General features: G+C 45.4%; 2 protein-coding genes across 3 annotated transcripts in view; one reads left to right on the forward strand and one right to left on the reverse strand.

Annotated features, from left to right (window-relative positions):
* LOC132976108 (multiple epidermal growth factor-like domains protein 11) overlaps positions 1-5775 on the reverse strand; it is a 117606-nt gene extending 111831 nt beyond the window's left edge. For both annotated transcript variants that reach the window (XM_061041043.1, XM_061041034.1), the window contains exon 1: positions 5558-5775. The gene's annotated coding sequence lies outside the window, so the exon portion shown is untranslated. The remainder of the gene's footprint in view (positions 1-5557) is intronic.
* Positions 5776-6868: 1093 nt separating this feature from the next.
* Positions 6869-21375, forward strand: dis3l (DIS3 like exosome 3'-5' exoribonuclease). Its single transcript, XM_061041054.1, has 18 exons — positions 6869-7118; positions 8699-8852; positions 10188-10316; positions 12029-12164; positions 12476-12643; positions 13578-13656; positions 13742-13921; positions 14653-14822; positions 15534-15695; positions 16539-16789; positions 17908-18000; positions 18087-18375; positions 18494-18729; positions 18907-19061; positions 19193-19374; positions 19465-19610; positions 20015-20186; positions 20271-21375. Exons 1-18 carry the CDS (start codon positions 6983-6985, stop codon positions 20592-20594), a joined length of 3162 nt encoding a protein of 1053 aa, XP_060897037.1. The 5' UTR covers positions 6869-6982; the 3' UTR covers positions 20595-21375.
* The last annotated feature ends 316 nt before the right edge of the window (positions 21376-21691 follow it).

A 21691-nucleotide genomic window follows, 5' to 3' on the forward strand; every position in this document is an offset into this window, starting at 1 on the left:
GCTGTTCGGCTGTGCTGCGCTCTTAAAACACAGCCTCTTGAGCCGTCCCAGAGCGGAGCCGACTCCCGCTGCACACGTATCTGGTAGAAGTTCTGCGTTAGAATCTCTTTGCGATGAGACCATTTGGCATAGAAAGGGAAAAATGTTTCCCCGATTAACTGCGCAATCGCTCATTTACAGTAAGTTAGTGTAAAGGGGAGCTGATGGCCTGGCAGTTAGGCCGACCCCCATGTGCAGAGGCTAAGGTCCTCCAAGCAGGTGGACTGGGTTCAGGTCTGACCTGCAGCTCATGCTGATCCTCCCTCTCTCTCTCTCCCTCTCTCCCTGGTTTCTTAGTCCATCCACTGTCCTGTCAGATAAAGACATTAGCCCCATGCAGCTGCACTGGTGCAGAGTGGAGTTATGGAGAATTTAACCCTCTGCGTGCCTGTTAGGTGAACTGGATGGTGCAAACTTTGCACAATCCTTTTTAGAATCATTTTTCCCTCACATGGGAGAGAAAATGAAATCGTTCTGAGCCTTATAAACAAACTCCCAATGAGCCAAAAGGTATTTTCAATACGAAATAAAATGTGACATCCCGCTCTCCTTTTCTGGCATTACAGCAAAAACAATCAGAGCTTAGTTTAGATTCTTCATCAGACACTTGCATAATTCCTTTTTTTTTTTTGGTGCCCAGAACCAATTTTTCTTCTGCAAACATCGCCTGACGTGCTCCAGGCTGTCGTGTGTTTTTTTCCCCTCTCCTCCAAAACGAGCGTGAACATGAAAAGAGTTTTGAAAACAGAAATAGGAATGGAAATGAAAAGTCTCTCGTGTGACGTGTTGGAGGAATAACAAACAGCAAGCGAGAGAAACATCATTGAATTTCAGGGACCAAACGCTCCGACGTGGTCTGAAAAGAGCCTCGAGGAGGAGCGCACGGCTCGCTCAGATATCCCCGCTGTATTCTTCTTTATAAAATCAGGTGTTTGACGTCGCTCAGTGGCTGCGACAGGCAACAGGCTGTTTGCTTTGTATGCATGGCGGGGCAGCTGGCCTGGGGGGAACGCGCCTTCCCCTCTACAGCCGGTTATTCTTTAAACACTGATTGGAGTTATGTTTACCATTAACAGGCTGCAGAACGAGAGCAGGAGTGTGGAGGGAACACTGATTAGGATGTGGCCCACACGTGTTGTCACACCGGCTTCAGGGTAAATGGTCATTTAATTTCTCCCGTCTTCTGCAGCCACACATAATTAGCTGCGGCTGCTTTAATCATAATGAATTCATGTTTGATTTCTTCCTCCAGCAAACCTCGGCATATTTGGATTTTTAGTATTCATTTCGCCTCAAGACACATCTAAAGGAATTCAGCTCCACTTTATTAACTCAACTGAATGATTTCCGGTACAGAGGCGGCACGGTGCTGCAGTGGTTAGCGCTGTCCCCTCACAGCGTGGAGGTTCCTGGTTTGAATCCCCGTCTGACAGGAGCCTCTCTGTGTGGAGTCTGCATGTTTTCCCCGTGCATGTGTGGGTTCTCTCCGGCTTCCTCCCACAGTCCAAAGACATGCTCGTTAGGTTAACTGGAGACTCTAAATTGTCTGTAGGTGTGAATGTGAGTGTTGCTGGTCGTCTGTCTCTATATGTCAGCTCTGTGATTGGCTGGTGAACAGTCCAGGGTGTAACCCCGCCTCTCGCCCGATGACAGCTGGGATCAGCTCCAGCACACGGCGACCCCCGAACGGGTAGAAGCAGTATAGATAATGGATGGATGGTTTCAGGTACCACACAAACTAAACAGGACTTCCTGTATGTTACGACCATGCGGCTGTGATGTCATGTTTGCAAAGTCCTCCGTGCAGATCAAAGTGAAGTCCACTAAACGTTGTTGTTTTTGTCCCTTACAGGCTCCCGTTGTCGTTCTAAATGTGTGACAACATTTACAAAAAGGGAGCCTGCAGAGAGAGAGAGAGAGAGAGAGAGAGAGAGAGACCTTTATGTTGCAGAGGAAGATGACACATCACTCTCTACAAACACGCCGCACTGCATTCATAAAAACAGAGATTTCACCTCACAGGACGTCACACACCGAGGGCAGAAGAGCTTCAGCTCCAGAAGCTACAGAAGACGTTATCCGTCTCAGTTGTCCCCTACCCCTTGGAGTTGTAAACTAAAGACAGCTGGTGTTGTTGAATGTGACGCTCACACCGACGAGGAGACGAGCACCGGGTTCTTCTTCTTCTACAGAATGTAATAATAATAATAATAATAATAATAATAATAATAATGATATATTGGTTTTTTATAGCGCTTTTCTAGGAACCCAAAGACGCTTTGACAAAATATAAAACCATAAAAACAGGGGGGGGGGAGTTAGTGGTTGTAGGCAATGTTTTGAGGGATTTCTTGATGGAGGTGAGTGTGGGGGAGTCTCTGATGTTTTTTGGGAGAGAGTTCCAGAGGGTGGGAGCAGCAACAGAGAAAGCCCTGTCCCCCCAGGACCGAAGGTTTGTCCTGCAGGGGGGGGGCAGGAGGTTTGCATCTGCAGACCTGAGAGTGCAGGTGGGAGTGTGTTTTTTGAGTAATATCGTAGAGAAACCCCAGAGAGCTCCGCTGTCCCTGTGAGGGAACTAAAGAACAGACTTCTCCTCATCCTCACCTCTAAATATTCCCCGCCGTTAAAGAGCATTACTGTGTTGTAGTTTGAACGGTTGAAGCATAACAGAAACACACAATCTGGACAGCAACAGGCACAAACCAATGAGAATCTAACCTCTGAATTTGGTCATAAGATCATGTTCTGATACACGTACACACACTCTTTCCTGGTAAGAGACCAGGTGTCCATCCAAGAAACTTCTAGGAAATGGTCTTCATATAGCACACATGTTGTGATTGCCCAGTGTGATGATTGCCCATAACGGGATGATTGGGATGCTATAAAAGAACTGCTCCGAGAGAAATAAACAGATCCTCGATTCACAAGACAAACGCCTCTGTCTGATTGTTCAAGAGCATTTACTCTTCTACATAACGGCGCTGCGAGCACACTAGGAAGAATGACCGGACACCTGCGGCATCCAGGGCCGGAGTGACACTGCGCAGTGGCCACAACAAAAGGTAGGAGCTTTATCTTGCCAAAATGTATATGTGCAGTCTGATTCCATGCCAGGGATGAAGTAATGTCTAAACATTGGCTTTGAATCTGAGGTCCTCTCACACACCCAATCTCTCTCCTCGCTGGGGCAGCTTGACCCCGGAGTCAGAAGGGAGGAGAGGACGCTGTGTGTTTCAGTGACCCTGACACAGCAGCGTTATTGACCGAGACATTTAAAAAAAATACATAAAGCTGTCTGCACGTCTGTAGACTGTCATCAAGGGTGGCGGTGTAAGAGGAAGGATCCTCCTCTAGATATCTGTAAACATCGCCGAGGGGAAGCTCTGCTTGCTGTGTTTACAGATTGACATGTTGTCCCGTGTTCTGAATGAGCCCGAAACTCTCCGTTCATCTTCATATCTCTGTTTCCGGGGCGGCAGTAGCTCAGTCTGTAGGGACTTGGGCGAGGTGCCAGGGCACTTTCAGAGCCCTATACCGAGGCGCCCTTGAGCAAGGCACTGAATCCCCGACCACTCTGGTGCACTCTCTGTGTAGCAGCGCCACATCTCTCCACTAATGCATGTCCTCAGGCCGTGTGTGTGTGTGTGTGTGTGTGTGTGTGTGTGTGTGTGTGTGTGTGTGTGTGTGTGTGTGTGTGAGAATCACAGAGAGTAAACCAGAATTTCAAAAAATTCTCTGAGGTAGTCAGGTGATGTAAACATGAACATGAGTGTGGTGGACGCCGCTTTTCTGGACTCTTCTCACCCCCTTCAGGCCTCCATTACACTGAGAACTATGAATCTGTAAATTGCACAAATACTTAAAACATTGCAGATGTTTTTATACAATTCAGACAGTGTGCAGGATGTGCAGGTTTGCCAGCAGGTTTTTTTATGGATGTATTCCTCTCCTGTCTCGTTTGGTTTTTTAAAAGCTTTTTGATGCGGTCTATCACTAAAATAAAGGAGGGTGTATCTTTTTTTTTTAAACGTGGCATGGAAAAGAATGAGGCCGTATTGGCCGTACTGAACGTTTTAAAACAACCTGAACCGTCCCTCTGTCTTCCTTTCTTACAACCTTTAGTGACTGATGCAGAGTCAGGGAGTGCAGCCCTCTCCTGCACGCACTGCTGGCAAACTTCTGCTCCTTCAACCAAACCGTTGACCCACAGCTGCACACACACACACACACACACACACACACACACACACACACACACACACACACACACACACACACACACACACACACACACACAGCATCCTCTTAAAAAGTGAAGCGCATTTAATTAGAGTAAGAGCTCGAGAGTCGTCAAAAGCTGCATTACTATTATTGCCAGGGCACATTTGTGACAAATGCCTCAGTGGCACATTTTCTCACCACAGCAGGAGGGAACACAAAACGGAAATCAAATAACACTGCCAGCTCATTCTCTTCTGCCCCCCTTTTTTTTCTCGCTCTACAGCCTCACATATGTGAGTTCAAGTATTCTGACTATTCATCTATTCAGCTTCTAAATACAATGTTAGAGGACACTTATCCCGGAATTTATGAGAAAACAGCAGCTCTGCACTCACATCTGCCCTGCTCAACATCGCCATCTAGTGCCGACAGGGTGTAACTCCCTGTGTGAACGCAGCCTGCTGTGATGCCTCAGGGGAATCGATGGAAATACTACAACTGCAACGATCACCCAGACCCGTCTAATTAACACCGAAACCCTGTGATCCCTGCAGGCTCCGGACTTGCAGACTCACTCTGCACTGACACTTCAGCTCTCCGCAGGTTTGAGTTCAGGTACAGCAGCTCACTTTCTGCCGTCCTACCCGCTGTTTGATTACAGTTACAGACGACTTGAATACAAAGCAGAAGAGCTCTGGGACCTGAGGGCTGCTGCACAACAAAGTGGAGACATTAAGACCAAGTCAGCCTGCAGTGAAGACGAGTAAACCCCGAAGTGACTGCGCGTCACAAAGGCATAAAAGAACATTTATGAGACAAACTTTTTAGGTATGGATTCTCATGCTGATGTCCCAAACACAGGCTGTAAGCCAGTGTTTATCCTTCTCATTAAAAAATGCAAAAAATGTTACTTTCATTGAGTAAAACTTTGGTAATAATTTAGTTCCAGTTTGTTCCAGCAACATGCAGCTGCTCTTTAAAGACATGCAGGTTATTTAAGGGTGAACATATCATGGCACTATAAACACGATTGATCCGTCTGCTGCAAACAGATACACAGTCAATGCACATCAACTTCAGCAGGATGTCCTCCAATAAAGCGAAAAATAAACACAGTAGGCTACAGGATACGTGTTCAAAATGATTTAAGGGAAGAAATATATGAAGAAAAATATAATAAATTTACCCACTCAGTTTCCATCAGACAGGTTACAACCAACGCAAACAGATGAGCATTAAAAAAAAATAACTTTTCATATGTTTGTGCAAAATAAGTGATTAAAAATCGGCTTACCTGCAGGGGTTGATGCGTCCTAAATAGGGTTCATTCTTGCAAACTGTGCATGCAAATAAACATGATCTTGGAAGACGAGATCCGAGAAATGACACACGTTAAATCTGTGCATCTAGAAACGCGAGTAAAGTCCTCAGCATCCGCGTCGGTGTAGTTGCCAACTTGCCTTCACTGTGAGCTCTCCGCTGCTGCTGCTCTGCTGCAGCTTCGCCTCAGAGCAGCCAAAGAGTATACAGCGGCAGCAAGAGGAGTCACCCCCACCTCACCGCCGCGGTCGCTTCAGGAAAGATAACGGTGCTTTTTGGGGTTTGAAAGTGTTTCAGTTTGACTTCTAAATTGTTTGAAAACAACCAAAATGACCATGTTACTAATTTTGTATCAATATTCACGTTAGTAAAGCCGGAAAAAGACTAGGCTACTTACACTTCCAAAAAAGTAGCATTATTGTCCCTTTCTTCTAGGCCATGTGTTAAGATTAATTTAAAGTTTCACAGGCATTTAAATTGTTGTATGGTCTAATAATTTTGGTTGGTTGTGTTTTAAATCACAAACATTTTAAGCCGTTTTTTATGGGTTAAATAGGAACCTTTGGCTTGAACTCTGTGTGGTGTTTAGTTTAAACAAAGTGGAAATTGTAGCCTTTTTAAAAATAAAATATATATTTTTTATTTTTCCTGACATTTCACCTTTCTTTCTCGACATTACAACTTTCATCTTGACATATTTAATTTTTGTTTTGATATTTCGACTTTCTTCTGTCAACATTTAAACGTTTTTTCCAAATATTTCTACCTTACATAGAAAGTACCGTATTTCTCTACATTTCCACTTTTTTCTAAAAGTTAAAATAAAATAAAATAATTTAAAACATTTTTTTAAATAAAATTATATATATATATATATATATATATATATATATATATATATATATATATATATATATATATATATATATAATTATTATACAATTTTCCTCCTATTATTATTTGTTTCTCATGACTGGCCCTACTCCTATTCTGTACAAATAAGGGTAAGAATCCTGACGTTTTCTGATCATTAGCATACCACTTGTAAAGGCTGCTGTTTCCCGATTAAGGGCTACGTATAGATTGTATATGGACTTCGTAATTCCAGTAGACCTATTTTTTTATCTTAAATACAATTTTTTGTAAAGTTTTCGTTCTCTAAAATCCAAAATAATAAATGTCATTTAAATCTTCGTAGATTTTCCTGTATTCTGTCTGAGCGTTCCTCCGCGTTTCTTCGCCCACAGCACTTGAACGCATCAGTAGTATTGCGTCATGACGTCAGCGTGCTTGCCAGGCGCGCACTTCCCTGAACTGTAGGGTGAATGTTTACAAGTTTCGCTTCCCGCGTTATGCTAAATAAAAGAGCTGGCTGATTAAATTCGCTCATTCCTGAGTGATGAAGATGATAAAGACGGAGAAGATTCTTCACCTGAAGAGCTGCCGGGGCCGGAAGGTCCGTGTGGTCCGGGAACACTACCTGAGAGAAAAGGTTCCGTGCTACAGCTCTCTGTGTCAGGCGGACTGTGAGAACGGTAACCTCAAAACAAAGACTCACCTGACCACACAAACACACACAGAGCAGACAATAGACTCCTTTACAACAACTCATGACTGAATACACACTGTATGCAATAATATGAAAGCTTTCTCGACAATAGACCAGAATGACTTTGACGATACGAATCCAAACAAACTTCCACTATTAATGAAGACCCGACCGATACCTGATATTTCAGGCCGATACCGATATGAGGGAGAGAAAAATGATACCATACCAATACATTTGAGATCTTTAGAGATAGATAGAAAGCTAAAGACCCAGCTCTTTCATGAATACCTACTAACTTAATGATGCTGGTCTCCATATTATTGATGATGATGATGGTAATGACGATGATTTTTGTTTGATAATGACGACTTATAAGATGGTTTCTATACTGATTAGAGCTCTCAAGAACTGCCCTCAATGTTGTGCTTTGCCTCTGGTCACTTCCTGTCAGCACCTGTGTGTCCAATCGGACTCAAAGCTGATCGTTTGCTCTTACTGACATTGTTCCCTTTTTTCTAGATCCTTGCTTGTGTTGTTCTTACTCTCTGATGTACGTCGCTTTGGATAAAAGAGTCTGCTAAGTGAATTGTAGATGTTCCTTCACTAAACATTATTGATCAAAGCGATACTGCTTATCAACCTGTTACAGTTTGTTCTTAAAGGTAGCCAAGCTTTTATCTTTTATCTAGAGTTTCAGTCACTAACAAAGAGCATTTTTTAACTCTAAGAGTTGTGTATAGAGTCTTGCAACATAATAATAGTAATAATAGTTTGACGTGCAATCAGGAACAGGGAAACCTCCCGTGAAGTTTCCAGATCGAGATGTTTGCTCAGAATAAAGTTAACAGTAAAGTTATTTTCATTGTGCCACAGAGTTTTGACATCTTATTTATAGAACTTTTAAAAACACACGTTGGCAAATTGCTTTGGCACACAGTAAATACATAAATCAAAACACAGAATAACTCCGATGATTTACATTTTTTATTGTGATAAATCACATTTTTAAACACATTTGAAATTCCATTTCAGAATAAACATTGTTAGGCTTTTATTTTGAATTCCTGTACTGTCATAAGCTGAGAGATCTTTACTTGCTGTTTCATTTAAACCCTGCTTTTATTTTGAAATAAAATCTCTCGCTTCATGTCTTATTGTTTACTGTGAGAAGGCAGACTCAGAGGGCAGAACAAACACCTAGCTGTGGGAGTGTCACCCACCTGGGGGAGGGGTTACTGCCCTTTGTGATGTCATGAAGGGAAAATCTCCAAACGGCCTGTTTGAGCACACATTTTCTGAACAGTGGAGCAGGCAGAAGACGGAGAGGATGGACTTTTCTCATCGTTGGGGGGTTTGTAGACAGACTAGAGACACATGTTGAAGTGGATTTTACAGAATATGTGACCTTTAAAGCTGGGCTAGTTGTTGATACATGTTAAAGTATTGTTTAGTAATGAATCCCGCCTGGTGTAAATAACACAAGGTGTCAACACAGCGCTAGTTTTCTCCTTAACAAAGGACATGTGTCGGTGGTAATAAAACTGTCCCCGTGGTCTCTTCCAGGCGGTAAGGTGCTTCCAGGAGACGTGACTCACTACGTGGTTCCTGACGTCGGCGTGGTGCTCGATTATCTGGAGATTTTGGAGTTCAGAGAGCTGCAGGGCATCGTGTTCACGCAGACCACCTGTCAGGCCGTGCAGCACCACAAAGGACGCAGGTACAACAACATGATAACAACGTGCACCAACGACTGCTCCTACGACGGGGCGAGGAGCAGCTGCAGAAGCTGCATGATCCGATTAGTGATCCAGTCTTAATCGCAAACCAATACTGATCCTGTGTGGAAAGAATACATTTGAAAGCTTCCTGCTGCTGCTGAAGGCACAGTGACCGCTCCTGTGGGGGTCCGGACACTCTTTGATTTGAATAACGCCTCTAATGACGGCCTACCTGAAGTGTGTGAAGAGTGTGCAGGGGTCAGCCTCATTATATCAAAGATCTGCTGACGAGGCTGAACGAGAGCCAGCCTGTGACTTTAAATATCTATAACTCACACACACACACACACACACACACACACAGGAGAGCTTTGACAAACTTGATGAACTCTGTAAATAAAGAGTCCCGCACGTCCTCAGGTTTCCTTTTTGATTTCTGCCGACACTGCTGTTCTGAAATGTTGCATCTCTAATACGATGAAGCTTCACTTTTCATTATATTTAAGGAGACGCACGCTGAGACCAAAATGCATCAATAACGACACTTTTTTTTTTTTTTAATCCCACTTTAACGCATATGACGCACACAGAATCCGCTTTATTGGCGAGGTATGTGTGCACATATAAGCGTTCAGTTTTACACCGTGGGTGGGGGGCGTGATGTCTGTCCCAGCTCATCATGCAGAGGGGGAGAGGAAGTCCAGGGTGGCTGTGATCTTGTCCCTCGTCCTCCTCTCGGTCTCCGTTTACAAGCTGGTATCGATAAAAAGAGGATTTTTTTTTACAGTATTTACATTGAAGCAGGGAGCGTAGATTAATGTCGGATGAGGGGAAGGTTCCTCACATGTTGCCATTTTCATCCTCAGCGTCGGCTGTTTTTTGTCACTGCGCTCTCAGTTGGAAAAAGTTTAGTTTTTGTCTCCCTCACCGACCAATCAAAATCAATAATGGGTGGGACTTCTGATATCAGCGTTGTCAACAACTTCAATGGGAAGTAAAAATCCGGTTCATTTTCTCCACAGAGGATCTGATGATAAGCCATGATGTCATAACCATCACGGGTAGACTGACCACGATCTAAGTAAGTGTGAAACGATGGTTTAGGCCACGCGTTCCCCTGGCATTTTTTTCCGCGCAGAAAATTGCAGACTGTGCGCTCGGGAGCGTTTGTGCGCTGAGAAGAAAAGCGCTGCAAGTCCGTCCTGTCTCTATGACAACGGCCGCTGTATGACCGACACTGCTCCGTTACTTTTTACTGCATGTTTTATATTTCAAGCCTTGTTTCTCCTCTGGCTCTGTTCTTACAGTATTCTTCATTATCTTCTGTTGTGCAGGCAGTACAACCGTCTGAGGAACCTGATCAAAGACCCTCGACATGACTGCGTCCTGTTTGCCAACGAATTTCAAGAGTATTCGTACTGTGAGCGGGACAAGGGGGAGAGCCAGGAGAGGTGGCACACCAGGTCAGTGCTCATAACCTACAACTCTTCAATTCTCTTAGCGGACGCTTTTATCCAGCGACCAACATCAGAGAGTAAGTACAACACGAGCGAGGATGTAGAGAGGAAGAGACAACGTCAGAGAGTGTTAGAACAACTTTAAGTCTGATCGGACAAAGAGGTGCTGACAGGAAGTGACCAGAGGTGCTGACAGGAAGTGACCAGAGGTGCTGACAGGAAGTGACCAGAGGCAGAGCACAGGTGCTAACAGGAAGTGACCAGAGGTGCTGACAGGAAGTGACCAGAGGCAGAGCACATTGACAGCTGTTCTAGAGAGTTCTAATCCTCAACGAAACTATCCTAAAATCGTCATTATCAAACAAAACCAATGACATCATCATCATCATCATCAATAGGTCGTAGGTGTTCATAAAGAGCTGGGCCTTTTTCTTAAAGGTGCAGAGGGAGTCTGCAAATTAAATAAGGTTTGTTAGTTCGTTTGACCACCAGGGGGCGACAGAGGAGAAGAGTCTAGTTAGAGACTTAGGACCCTGTTGTGAAGGTTGGATCAGACGCCTTTCATTGGCAGAGCGTAGTGGGCGGGAGGGAGTGTAGACCTGGATGAGAGAGTTTAGGTAAGGAGGAACTGTTTTTTTTTTTTATTCACTCCATTGTGCAGCTTTCACAGGAAAGTTTTAGTGATGTATCAGCGCCTCTGGGTCCTGCAGCAGATTGAAGATGAAAGTTTAAAAATTCACTTTAGTAATGTATCAATCCAGAATCACATTAAACTCTGGATCAACTTGTACACCAGAGGCTGAAGGTGCACAACCATACGGCACTGAAGGCCCCGCCTTATGGCTCGGCTGTCAATCAAACATTTAAAACAGCCCGTCCCCATATGGGTGCAGGGGGTGACGGGACATTCAGTGTTTAGCAGCAATAATGAGCCTCAAACCAAACGGCCTGTTGACAATCCAAAAGAACCGTCTTATTTTTTCTGTTACCGTGATCAGAACCGAGTGCAGCTCTCTATTTATACACAATATTACCTGCTGACGAGAACACCCATTCAAAGCGCACAGATGTTCCTAGCACATACAAATATTTGCGAGCCAGTTTGGAGAGTTGCAGGTTTGTAGTGACTCTGTCTCTCCACCAAAGCAGTGTGCTGCTGTCTGCAGAGAGAGAGGAGGTTTGCATCTCCTGAATCGCTCCCTGGTTGAACATCATCAGGATGTGCAGTGGTCAAGTTACTCTGAGAGCACTACCTCCTACAGCCTGATGCACTGATAGACCGTATACACAAAGGCAGATCTAATGATAACAAACACACACTTTAATTCACTCGTTTGACTCATCATTTTATAAACGAGGTGACCATTCTTTAAAAAGATAAAAAAGCTTTAAAAGTCTCCAGCTGCCAGTCTTTTCCTTTCCCTCAAACACAGGAAGAAGCGAGATTATAACGTGCTGTTAAAGTTCTGCTTGCAGATAATAAAAGATTTGGTCGTAACGTTGCGGCTCTTAATGATCCGGTCCACATTATGTTCACGCTGTCGTTTCAGTGCAGGCTTTTAAAAGGTGTGACATGCTGTAATGAAACGGGCTTATGACACAAACGAGGCGGTAAGCAGAGCTGCAAACGAAGTCTGTATTCTTTAATGTTCAACCTGTGTGTGTGTGTGTGTGTGTGTGTGTGTGTGTGTGTGTGTGTGTGTGTGTGTGTTTTATAGGTGTGTGTACGCTGCAGCAGTGTGGTACCATGACCACCTGGCAGGCATGATGGATGTGGTGATGATCACAGAGGATCAGGAAGCCATCGCTCGGTACAGCAGCCTCAACTGTGGAGTGTACGTCATCTCGACCCAGGTACCCGACACACACCTTTACAAACGTCCCGCCAAAGACGATGGTTTTAGTCGAGTCAGAAAGAAAGAAAGCCTGCTTGGTGGTTTGATGCCCTGCAGGGATTTGATGAGAACAGAGGTGTCCAAATGTAGTCTTTTATTCAGAGTTTAAATTCTGGGTCTAAAGGTACTTTAGACGCCCTCATATCAAATCCTTCATGATAATCTGCTCGTAGTAGAATGCCCTCATGTTTAAGATCTAACATCTCCGGCTCGTACCTCCTGCCTCTTTCTAAACTCCTCTCCACATTTCATCTTTTACATTTTTTGCAGGATTTTTTGCAGAACTTCTGGCCCGACCTGCAGGCAGCTCACGATCTGTACAGCTCGATCTCTCAGGCGCTGCAGGAGAAGGAGAGCGAGAGCTCGCAGAAAGAGTTCAGCGAACATCTGCCCGCTGAGGTCCTGGAGGCCGGAATCAAGTCCGGGCGTTACGTCAAGGTAACGCACGAGTACGCGTAGGTGTGCGTGTGTCAACAGCTTCATATCTGTTCAAATAGAAGAGGAAAGAAGAAGACTAAAAAACAGAAACATCAAGCACATTGGTCAGCTTGTGCGGAGCTTATTTAATGCTGCAAGGAGTGAAGATTCTGTTTCTGGTGCAATGGATTACCTTTGATTAAAGGGGAAATACATCTGTCGAGCCACTAGGGGTCAACGAGGAGAGAATTAGGAGAAGACAAACGGAGAAAAAATAACTCAGAGGAACGTCGAGTTAATATTTTAACCTCCCAAATGGTGGATTTTTTGCAGCCAAAAGTTGAACAAGAGTTTAAATGTAAACGCAGCTCGTTGACTAATTGTTCAGTTTCTTTTAAATGTGAAAGGTTGGAAACAAAGCTCATCACAGCGTCTAAACTTCAAGGTCTCATGTTTTCAAACTTGCAGAAAACTCCTTAAAAACATGTGATATGTTCAGTCTGAGTGTCATGTGTGAACACAAACAGCTGAATGTTTCTCTCTTCACCCGGAGTTTCTCCTCCAGCCTCCTCGTATTTATTCTGCAGAAAGTCAGAGTGAGCTGATGTGAGAACGCAGCAGGATATAATCAGGAGAATTCACCTGGAGCGAGTGGGAGGGGGTGGTGATAGTTTATTCCCTGTGATCGCTGCACGACCATAGACTGTCTGCACACCACCTCTACCATCTCCGTGCTCTAATGAACCTGCTGCATTATGGGCATGGATAGTTACAAGGCGCACATTCTGAAGCGCAGGATGCAAAGAGGTGGAATTAAGTCGCTAAATTGAACATAGATTAGTCTTTGAATAATCACAACAAACATACTTTGAATATAGAAATATTTGGGGATTCATTTATTGTTGAATTGATAAATACTTGCAGCTGTGAATTAAATCTTTCCTTCTTTTTTCAGGGATCTCTGAATGTCAGTAAGCACCGCGCTCAGAACGAAGCTTCGCTCCTGACCGACGGTTTGTCCGATAAGAACAAAGGTACAGAAACTGCAGAAAAGATTATTTTAAAACAAACGCCTCCTGTCCTCTCCGCCTCACCTCTTCTCGTCTCTCTTCCTCTCAGATCTGAGTTGGGGCGTGATGGTGTTCGGTGTGAAGAATCGCAACCGGGCGGTGCACGGCGACGTGGTTGTGGTCGAGTTGTTGCCGAAGAGCGAGTGGAGAGGGAAGGTCACGGCTCTGAGTGAAGGTCAGGGCGAGGAGAAGAGCGCAGAGGAGAACGAGAGTAAACCAATGCCCACAGGTGAGTCCTTCGCAGACTCAGCGTTAAGTGAGGAGTAAACAGCTCGTCAATACAAAGCACCACACTTCAGTTTATACACCTTCAAAATAAAAGCATCACACTTCTGTTTGTCCACCTTCAAAATAAAAGCACCACACTTCAGTTTATACACCTTCAAAATAAAAGCACCACACTTCAGTTAGTCCACCTTTAAAGTAAAAGCACTCCACTTCAGTTAGTCCACCTTCAAAGTAAAAGCACCACATTTCTGTTTGTCCACCTTCAAAGTAAAAGCACCACACTTCTGTTTGTCCACCTTCAAAGTAAAAGCACCACACCTCTGTTTGCCCACCTTCAAAATAAAAGCACCCCATTTCAGTTAGTCCACCTTCAAAATAAAAGCACCACACCTCTGTTTGTCCACCTTCAAAATAAAAGCACCACACTTCTGTTTGTCCACCTTAAAAATAAAAGCACCACACTTGTTTGTCCACTTTCAAAATAAAAGCACCACACTTCAGTTTGTCCACCTTCAAAATAAAAGCACCCCACTTCAGTTAGTCCACCTTCAAAATAAAAGCACCACACTTGCTGTAGTACTGAAACAGGTGTTGACATTGTTTGATTTTTACGAGTATGATATGGAAATTTAAATTCTGCTATTATTGCAGCCCTGAAACATTTATCACCTGCTGCTATATGACTTCAGAACAAACCCTCAATAATAATGCTCTGATTTTAAAAACCTGCAGGTCGCGTTGTGGGGATCCTGCAGAGGAACTGGAGGGACTACGTGGTAACTTTTCCTGCTAGAGACGGGACTCAGTCTCAGAGCAGGAACTCTCAGAGAATCCTGGTTGTACCCTGGGACCATCGAATCCCCAAGATCCGCATCAGTACTCAGCAGGCTGACGCCCTGCAGGTCTGCTCAAACTCACTTAGGCTCATGTCTCACAAAAGTCACTTGTGGTGCTGCATGTTTATTTCAACCTTAAAATCCAAGAAATAAATGATAGAACTTTGGTAAGAGGATACATTTAGCCTGGCGGGTTGGAATGGTACAGAAGCCCTAAGCGGACATGTCGACGTGCATCCATACATTTTGTTTGACTCCGTTTCCCGTCATTTCAAGTATATTTTGGATTTTTTCATGAGAAATTAGCTTCTTTATTTTGTTATCTAAAGATATCAATGCTGGTTTTTGGTAGAGAGAAAATAGAGACAGGACAGTAGATAGAGTCGGAAATCAGGGACAGAGCGACAAGCAGGAAGGAGACACAGAATTTGAACCCAGGCCGCCTGCCGGAGGACCACAGTCTCCGCACATTAACCACTAGGCTACCGGCGTCCTGATAAAGAGTTGATTTCACTTGTTTTCTCAAGGTCTTGTAAAATGAACTTGCTTTTATCCCGGGTTAACGAGATCAATCTGTTGAGATCCTGAGAGAATAACTTAAACGTTCTGGTCATCGTGGTAAAATACCGTTGTCCTCTCCGTGCTTCTGTGAAAGTTAGATTATTTATTTTCTCTAAACTCTAAATAGAGAAAGTGTAGATCCTCAAGTTGTTCGGTTTCATGAGAGCAGAAGATAAAAGAAGCAAAACTCGACCTTTCTCTGTCGTCTTCTGTCAGGATCACAGAGTGGTGGTGAGGATTGACTCGTGGGAAAGCACGTCTCTCTATCCTAACGGCCACACCGTGCGGGTGCTGGGTCGAGCCGGGGAGCTGGAATCGGAGATCCAGACGATCCTCATAGAGAACTGCATCCACGTGCCTCCTTTCTCAGACGCACAGGTAAGAACTCTGATTCCACGATGGTGTAATATTGGTGTCTCAGTCTGGGAAGTCACAGTGTTGCAGAAGCAGGGCATAGCAGAAGTTCCAAATAGACACACAGACATGCACACATTTATTTTTTTGTCCCAATTTTTCCACCTCTTCCATTAAAGTTTCAGCCACCCCCCTAGTGCCCCATCCACCCATCTATTATCTATACTGCTTGGTGTCCTGTGTGGGGGCTGGAGCCGATCCCAGTTGTCATTGGGCGAGAGGCGGGGTTACACCCTGGACTGGTCGCCTGTCAATCACAGGGCTGACATATAGAGACTCCACACAGAGAGGCTCCTGTCAGATGGGGATTCAAACCAGGAACCTCCTCGCTGTGAGGAAACAGCCCTAACCACTGCACCACCGTGCTGCCCCCCTGAGGACCCCACACTGTTCTTCAGGTCTGAAGTGTCTCTGTGGAGTTCATGAGAGTGTAGCGAGGGCTGCTGTTCTTTTTGAAGGCCATTTACCCGATGAGGATATTTGAATAAATAGTTTCAATGAATGGAATTTAGTGAATAGGCTCGTTGAAACTTCATGTGCTTTCCTTTTCTTCTATCCTTAATGATGTTATTCTTTTTAATATTGCAATCCAAGGACTTGATGGAATCAGACATCCTATTTTTTCCTTTCTGCTCAGATTCAGCGTATTTTATTTTCGAAAGCATGTCCTCTGGTGAAGAAGTGTCTCAGCACAGCACACATGCTCTCACCTCAGCCTGGAGCAGGATAAATAATTCATACACTCACTTTGTTCCTAAACCTTAAAGACCTTGTGTTTTCTCTTTGCGTCTTTACATCGGCCCTCAGCTGAGAGAGATGCCGGTGAACTCTCTGGAGAAGCCGTGGAGGATGGATCCAGCCCAGGTGGCGGAGAGGCGTGACCTCAGGGGGACTCACCTGGTGTTCAGCATCGACCCGCGGGGCTGCGAGGACGTGGACGACACGCTGTCCATACGCAGGATCGCCGGAGGGAAGCTGCTGGAGCTCGGCGTCCACATTGCAGATGTCACTCACTTTGTCACAGAGGGCTCACTCACGGACCTGGAAGCCCGGACAAGGTATTGAATTATTTAATTACCAGACCCGCAGATTTTTTTACCTGAGGGGTTAGGAAAGGATTCTATCACAGGTCCATACTCGGGTTGAAGCAGCCTCCATCGGGTCCAAAAATAATGACCTCTGTCTTGCTCTCATCAAGCTTGAGAAGATTCAACGCCATCCAAGCTTTGATGTCTTTGAGACAGCCCACCGGATTAGTGGCTTTGATTTCCAAGGGCTTGTACAGCTGCATGTGTTCGGCGTAGGAATGGAAAAAGATAACTTTTTTTTTTTTTTTTAAATGGACCCCAGGGGAAGCATATTCAGGGAGAATACGATAGGACCAAGTATGGAGCCTTGGGGGACTCCACAGGATGGAAGGATGTACCATCACCAAGGCAGACTGAGAAACCTCTGTCAGCCAGATCAGCCACTCCAAAGCGTTTTCTTTAATTTCAACCCAGAGCTTCTGATGAGCGCTGAAAGCATATGTGAGATCTAAAAGCATAAGAACGGCCAAATCCCCATAATCAGCCATCTTTTTTAGCACAATTCAATATTTTATTCAATAATACGCATAGATGACAGAAATACCCAGATCATTCTTTGCAGTACCTTCTGATATCTGTTAAATAATTCTGTGTGCATTATTTGTATTGGTTTAGAACAGGGCCCCCACAGGTCTGGGGCTTTGTTAGTGGCTTTCATTTTCAAGGGCTAGTACAGCTTTGTGTCCTCAGCGTAGAAATGGGAAAATATTCCATATCTTTTAAGAATGGACCCCAGGGGAAGCATAATGCGGGGAAAATACGATAGGACCAAGTATGGAGCCTTGCGGGACTCCACAGGATGGAAGGACGTACAGTCATCAAGGCAGACTGAGAAACTTCTGTCAGCCTCGTAGGATCTAAGACACTCCAAAGCTGTACCTTTAATACAAACCCAGAGCTTCTGTCGAGAAATTTAAATTTTGAGGTCCAAAGTGTGGAAAGCAGATGTGAGATCTAAAAGCAAAAAAACAGGTGAATCCCCAGAATCGGCAATTTGGTATTTGATTCGATAATATGCATAGATGACAGAAATACCCAGATCATTCATTACATTATCTTTGATATCTGTGGTTTTATTTCTTTCTCAGAGCTACCACCTACTACCTGGCGGACCGCAGGTACGACATGTTACCTGCTGTCCTCAGTGCAGACCTCTGCTCTCTGCTGGGAGGAGTCGACAGGTGAGAATCTACTCATCTCTGTGTTATTTGTGTTTTTAATGTTTAGAGGAAATCAGGAAATCTATAAATGTTTGTGTATGTTTCAGGTATGCCATGAGCGTGCTGTGGGAGCTCGATGCAGAAACCCTCGCCGTCACTAAGGTGTGGTACGGTCGCACAATCATCCGCTCCTCCTACCAGCTCCACTACGAGCTCGCTCAGGCGCTCCTCAACGGAGAGGAGGCCGAGGTACCCGAGCTGACCGAGCTGACGTCTGAGGAGAGGGATGCTAAGCTAGCTCAGCTCACTAAGGCTCTGGAGATGCTAACACATGTAGCCAGACACCTGCGGGCTCAGAGGGACAAAGGGGGCGCTCTCGAGCTGGAAGGGGTGGAGGTATGATGCGTTGGTTTGGTAGATGTTTCCTTTCCTGTCTTTCACTTCTTATCTGATTTTTAAACCATGAAAGTCCTTTGAGTCCACGCGTAATGAATCAAACTCCTCCCCCTCTCAGGTTCGAGCCCAGCTGGACGAGGAGAAGAACATCACGGCGCTAGTCCCTCGGCAGCCCCTGGAGGTCCATGAGACGGTGGCAGAGTGCATGATCTACGCCAACCACTGGGTGGCGCGCAAGATCCAGGAGACGTTCCCCCATCAGGCCCTGCTCAGGTGTCACCCCCAACCACGGGATGATTTCTTCAACCAGCTGCTGGAGAGCGCCTCGGCCGGGGGGTTCACCATCGACACCAGGTGACTGGACGGCGTCCTCTACGGGAGCTGATGGGGAACACGTTGTGTGATGTCACTAATTTTGCATGCGTCCCTTTACGCCTAGTCACACGATCATTAAAAGACAGGCATGACTTGGTTTCCTATTGTGTGATTAAAGGTAGACACATTCCTGAACAGGTGATTCTGTTCCTCCAGGACCAACAAGGCCTTAGCGGACTCTCTGGACCGGGCTGTGGACCCTCAGGACCCGCTAGTGAACAGGCTGCTGAGGATGATGGCCACCACAGCCATGTCCCAGGCTCTGTACTTCTCCACTGGTCTGCTGTCCCAGGACAAGTTCTACCATTACGGTAAAAGACCAAACAACAGTCGCCCCCTGCTGGCCAGTAAAATAATCCAGGTTAAAGGCGTTGTTGCGTTGACTGGCCACGCCCACTTTTTACACAGTCTTAATTTTTTAAAAACGTTTTTTGTTTCTTAGGTTTGGCTCTGGACCGGTACACACACTTCACCTCACCCATCCGTCGCTATGCTGACATCGTGGTGCACCGTCTCCTCAGTGCCGCCATCGCCATGGACACGACGACGGCGGAGCCTGGTAACCCGATGGCAGGTCACAAAGAGCTGGATGAAACCGCTCAGCACATCAACAACAAGAACCGGGTCAGAGCTGTTTAATGATCCAATGCTCTTCTCACTCTGTCTGTGTGAACTACAATATTCTGACCTTTGACCTCTGATTCATCCATCCAGGCAGCCAAGCGGGCTCAGAAACTGTCCACCGAGCTGTTCCAGTGTCTCTTCTTCAAAGAGAGAGACCCTCAGACTGACCCGCACTGTGTGGCCAACGCCGTCATCTACGCCATCCGAGACAACGGCGTGCTGGTGTTTGTCCCAGAGTAAGAAACTGAGTGCTAACATTAGCATGCTAACTGCAGCTTGAGCAGAGGATATTTGTCCTCCGCCTTTGTGTAAACTCGAGGCGAGGGGGGTTGGAGGTGTGTCGCTGTAGGTGGGCGGCGGCTTCAGTATGGAGGAGGTGTGGCCAAACAGAAGTTTGTTTTGGTTTCATGCTGGAGCTCAAGGGCGACATCTACTGGATCGAAAGGTTGAGTTAGTCTCAAAGCTGTGATTGGTTGTCGAGAATGAATGAAATCTGTATCCTCTCTCGCTCAGAGTTTGTGTGAAAGTATTTCTTTCTTTCAGCGATCATCCAACCGGTGAGATTGGATTACAAGTCTTTCTTATCGTTGGTAAAGTATTTCAGTCGAGCAGGCCTGACTCCACCTGTACCTCTCTGCAGGTACGCCGTTAAAGCTCCCGTCTATTTGAAGAACCGGGAGGGTCAGGTGGTCTCTGCAGGAAAGGACGGCGGCTGTGATTGGCAGAGTGGCTCCGTGAGACGATCCTCAGACCACATCAGCACCACCTCCATCGGCGGCACCTCCGCCTTCAGGCTGTTCGACCACATCACAGTGAGTCGCTAAATGATCAGCTCATATTATCGTCTTTTGACTTTAAACGTTTAAATGATCCTTCTAATCCTCTGCTCTCCACAGGTCCGTATCTCTGTCCGCTCCACAAACTTCCACGCAGACAGCTTAAACCTCGAGGTCATCAGCAACAAACCCCACAGCAGCGACGAGCCCGAGAAGCCCCGCCCACAGGGTCGCAGCAACCTGGTGCAGGCGGTGGTGCGTCTGGCCGAGGAGGCTAGCCAGCAGGCGCAGGAGAAGGAGGCGAGGAGGCCCAAACTGTCCAAGGAGGAGAGGGAGTACCGGCAGAGCAAAACCCCCAACCTGTACTCTCTGCTGGAGGAGGTGAGGGAGCTCGCTCTGACGGACCTGGAGACGGCTGCACAGGTGTGTACAACGACTGCTTAGAGCTGCGGGGAACAGGAAGTGACGGACGCTGTAGAAGAGCTGTCTCAGATTCTTCAAGCAGGAGACTCTTTGTGTTTTTGCTGATGTGGATTGTTTCTTTTTTCTATCGTCATGACAGATTTGTAGTTATTTTTTTAAAATATATTTTTGGGGCTTTTTGTGCCTTCATTGTAGAGACAGGACAGTGAGAGAGCAGGGAAAGACGTGAGAAAAGAGCCACAGGTTGGATTTGAACCCGGGCCGTCCGCTTGTAGGACTACAGCCTAAGTGCATGGAGCGCCCCACAGATTTGTAGTTATTTATGAAACTTTTTTGTAATCTGAAACCTTTACAAGCCATTATCTATGCTGCTTTTCTTTGGGGTCAGGGGGGCTGGAGCTGATCCCAGCTGTGATAGGGTGAGAGGCGGGGTTACACCCTGGACTGTTCACCAGCCAATCACAGAGCTGACATATAAAGACAGACAACCAGCCACACTCACATTCACACCTACAGACAATTTAGAGTCAGCAGGTAACCTAACGAGCATGTCTTTGGACTGTGGGAGGAAGACGGAGAACCCGGAGAGAACCCACACATGCACGAGGAGAACATGCAGACTCCACACAGAGAGACTCCTGTCAGACGCGGATTCAAACCAGGAACCTCCTCGCTGTGAGGCGATGGCGCTAACCACTCCTTTCGACCATGGAGGGGGCGCTCCTCTTTACTCCATGTAAAAATGTGTAATAAATTGCAGTCTAAATGTTTCCTTTGATATTAAATGAGAGAACAGATATTTTATGGACATTTTCATGTTTTTTTTTTTTACAGACGTTATGATAGTTCATGTTTCATAGCGGTAATATTAACCCAATGATTTGAAGTCACACCCACGGAAACAGGAACTTTTTATCACCATGATTTTATGTCACTCAAATAATAAGCAAATAAATAACGTGAGGTAGACTCACTCAAATCACTCCACAACATGAGGAAAACACCCTGACAAATTTGGCGAAATTTATTTTTTTTCATTTCAAGCTGATGTTTATAAGATGATTCTTTCTTTTTTGTTTTTAAGAACTTTTTAGGCTTTTCAAGCCTTTATTGTTGAG

Source organism: Labrus mixtus, chromosome 1 (assembly GCF_963584025.1).
Source record: "Labrus mixtus chromosome 1, fLabMix1.1, whole genome shotgun sequence".
NCBI classification, from domain to species: domain Eukaryota; kingdom Metazoa; phylum Chordata; class Actinopteri; order Labriformes; family Labridae; genus Labrus; species Labrus mixtus.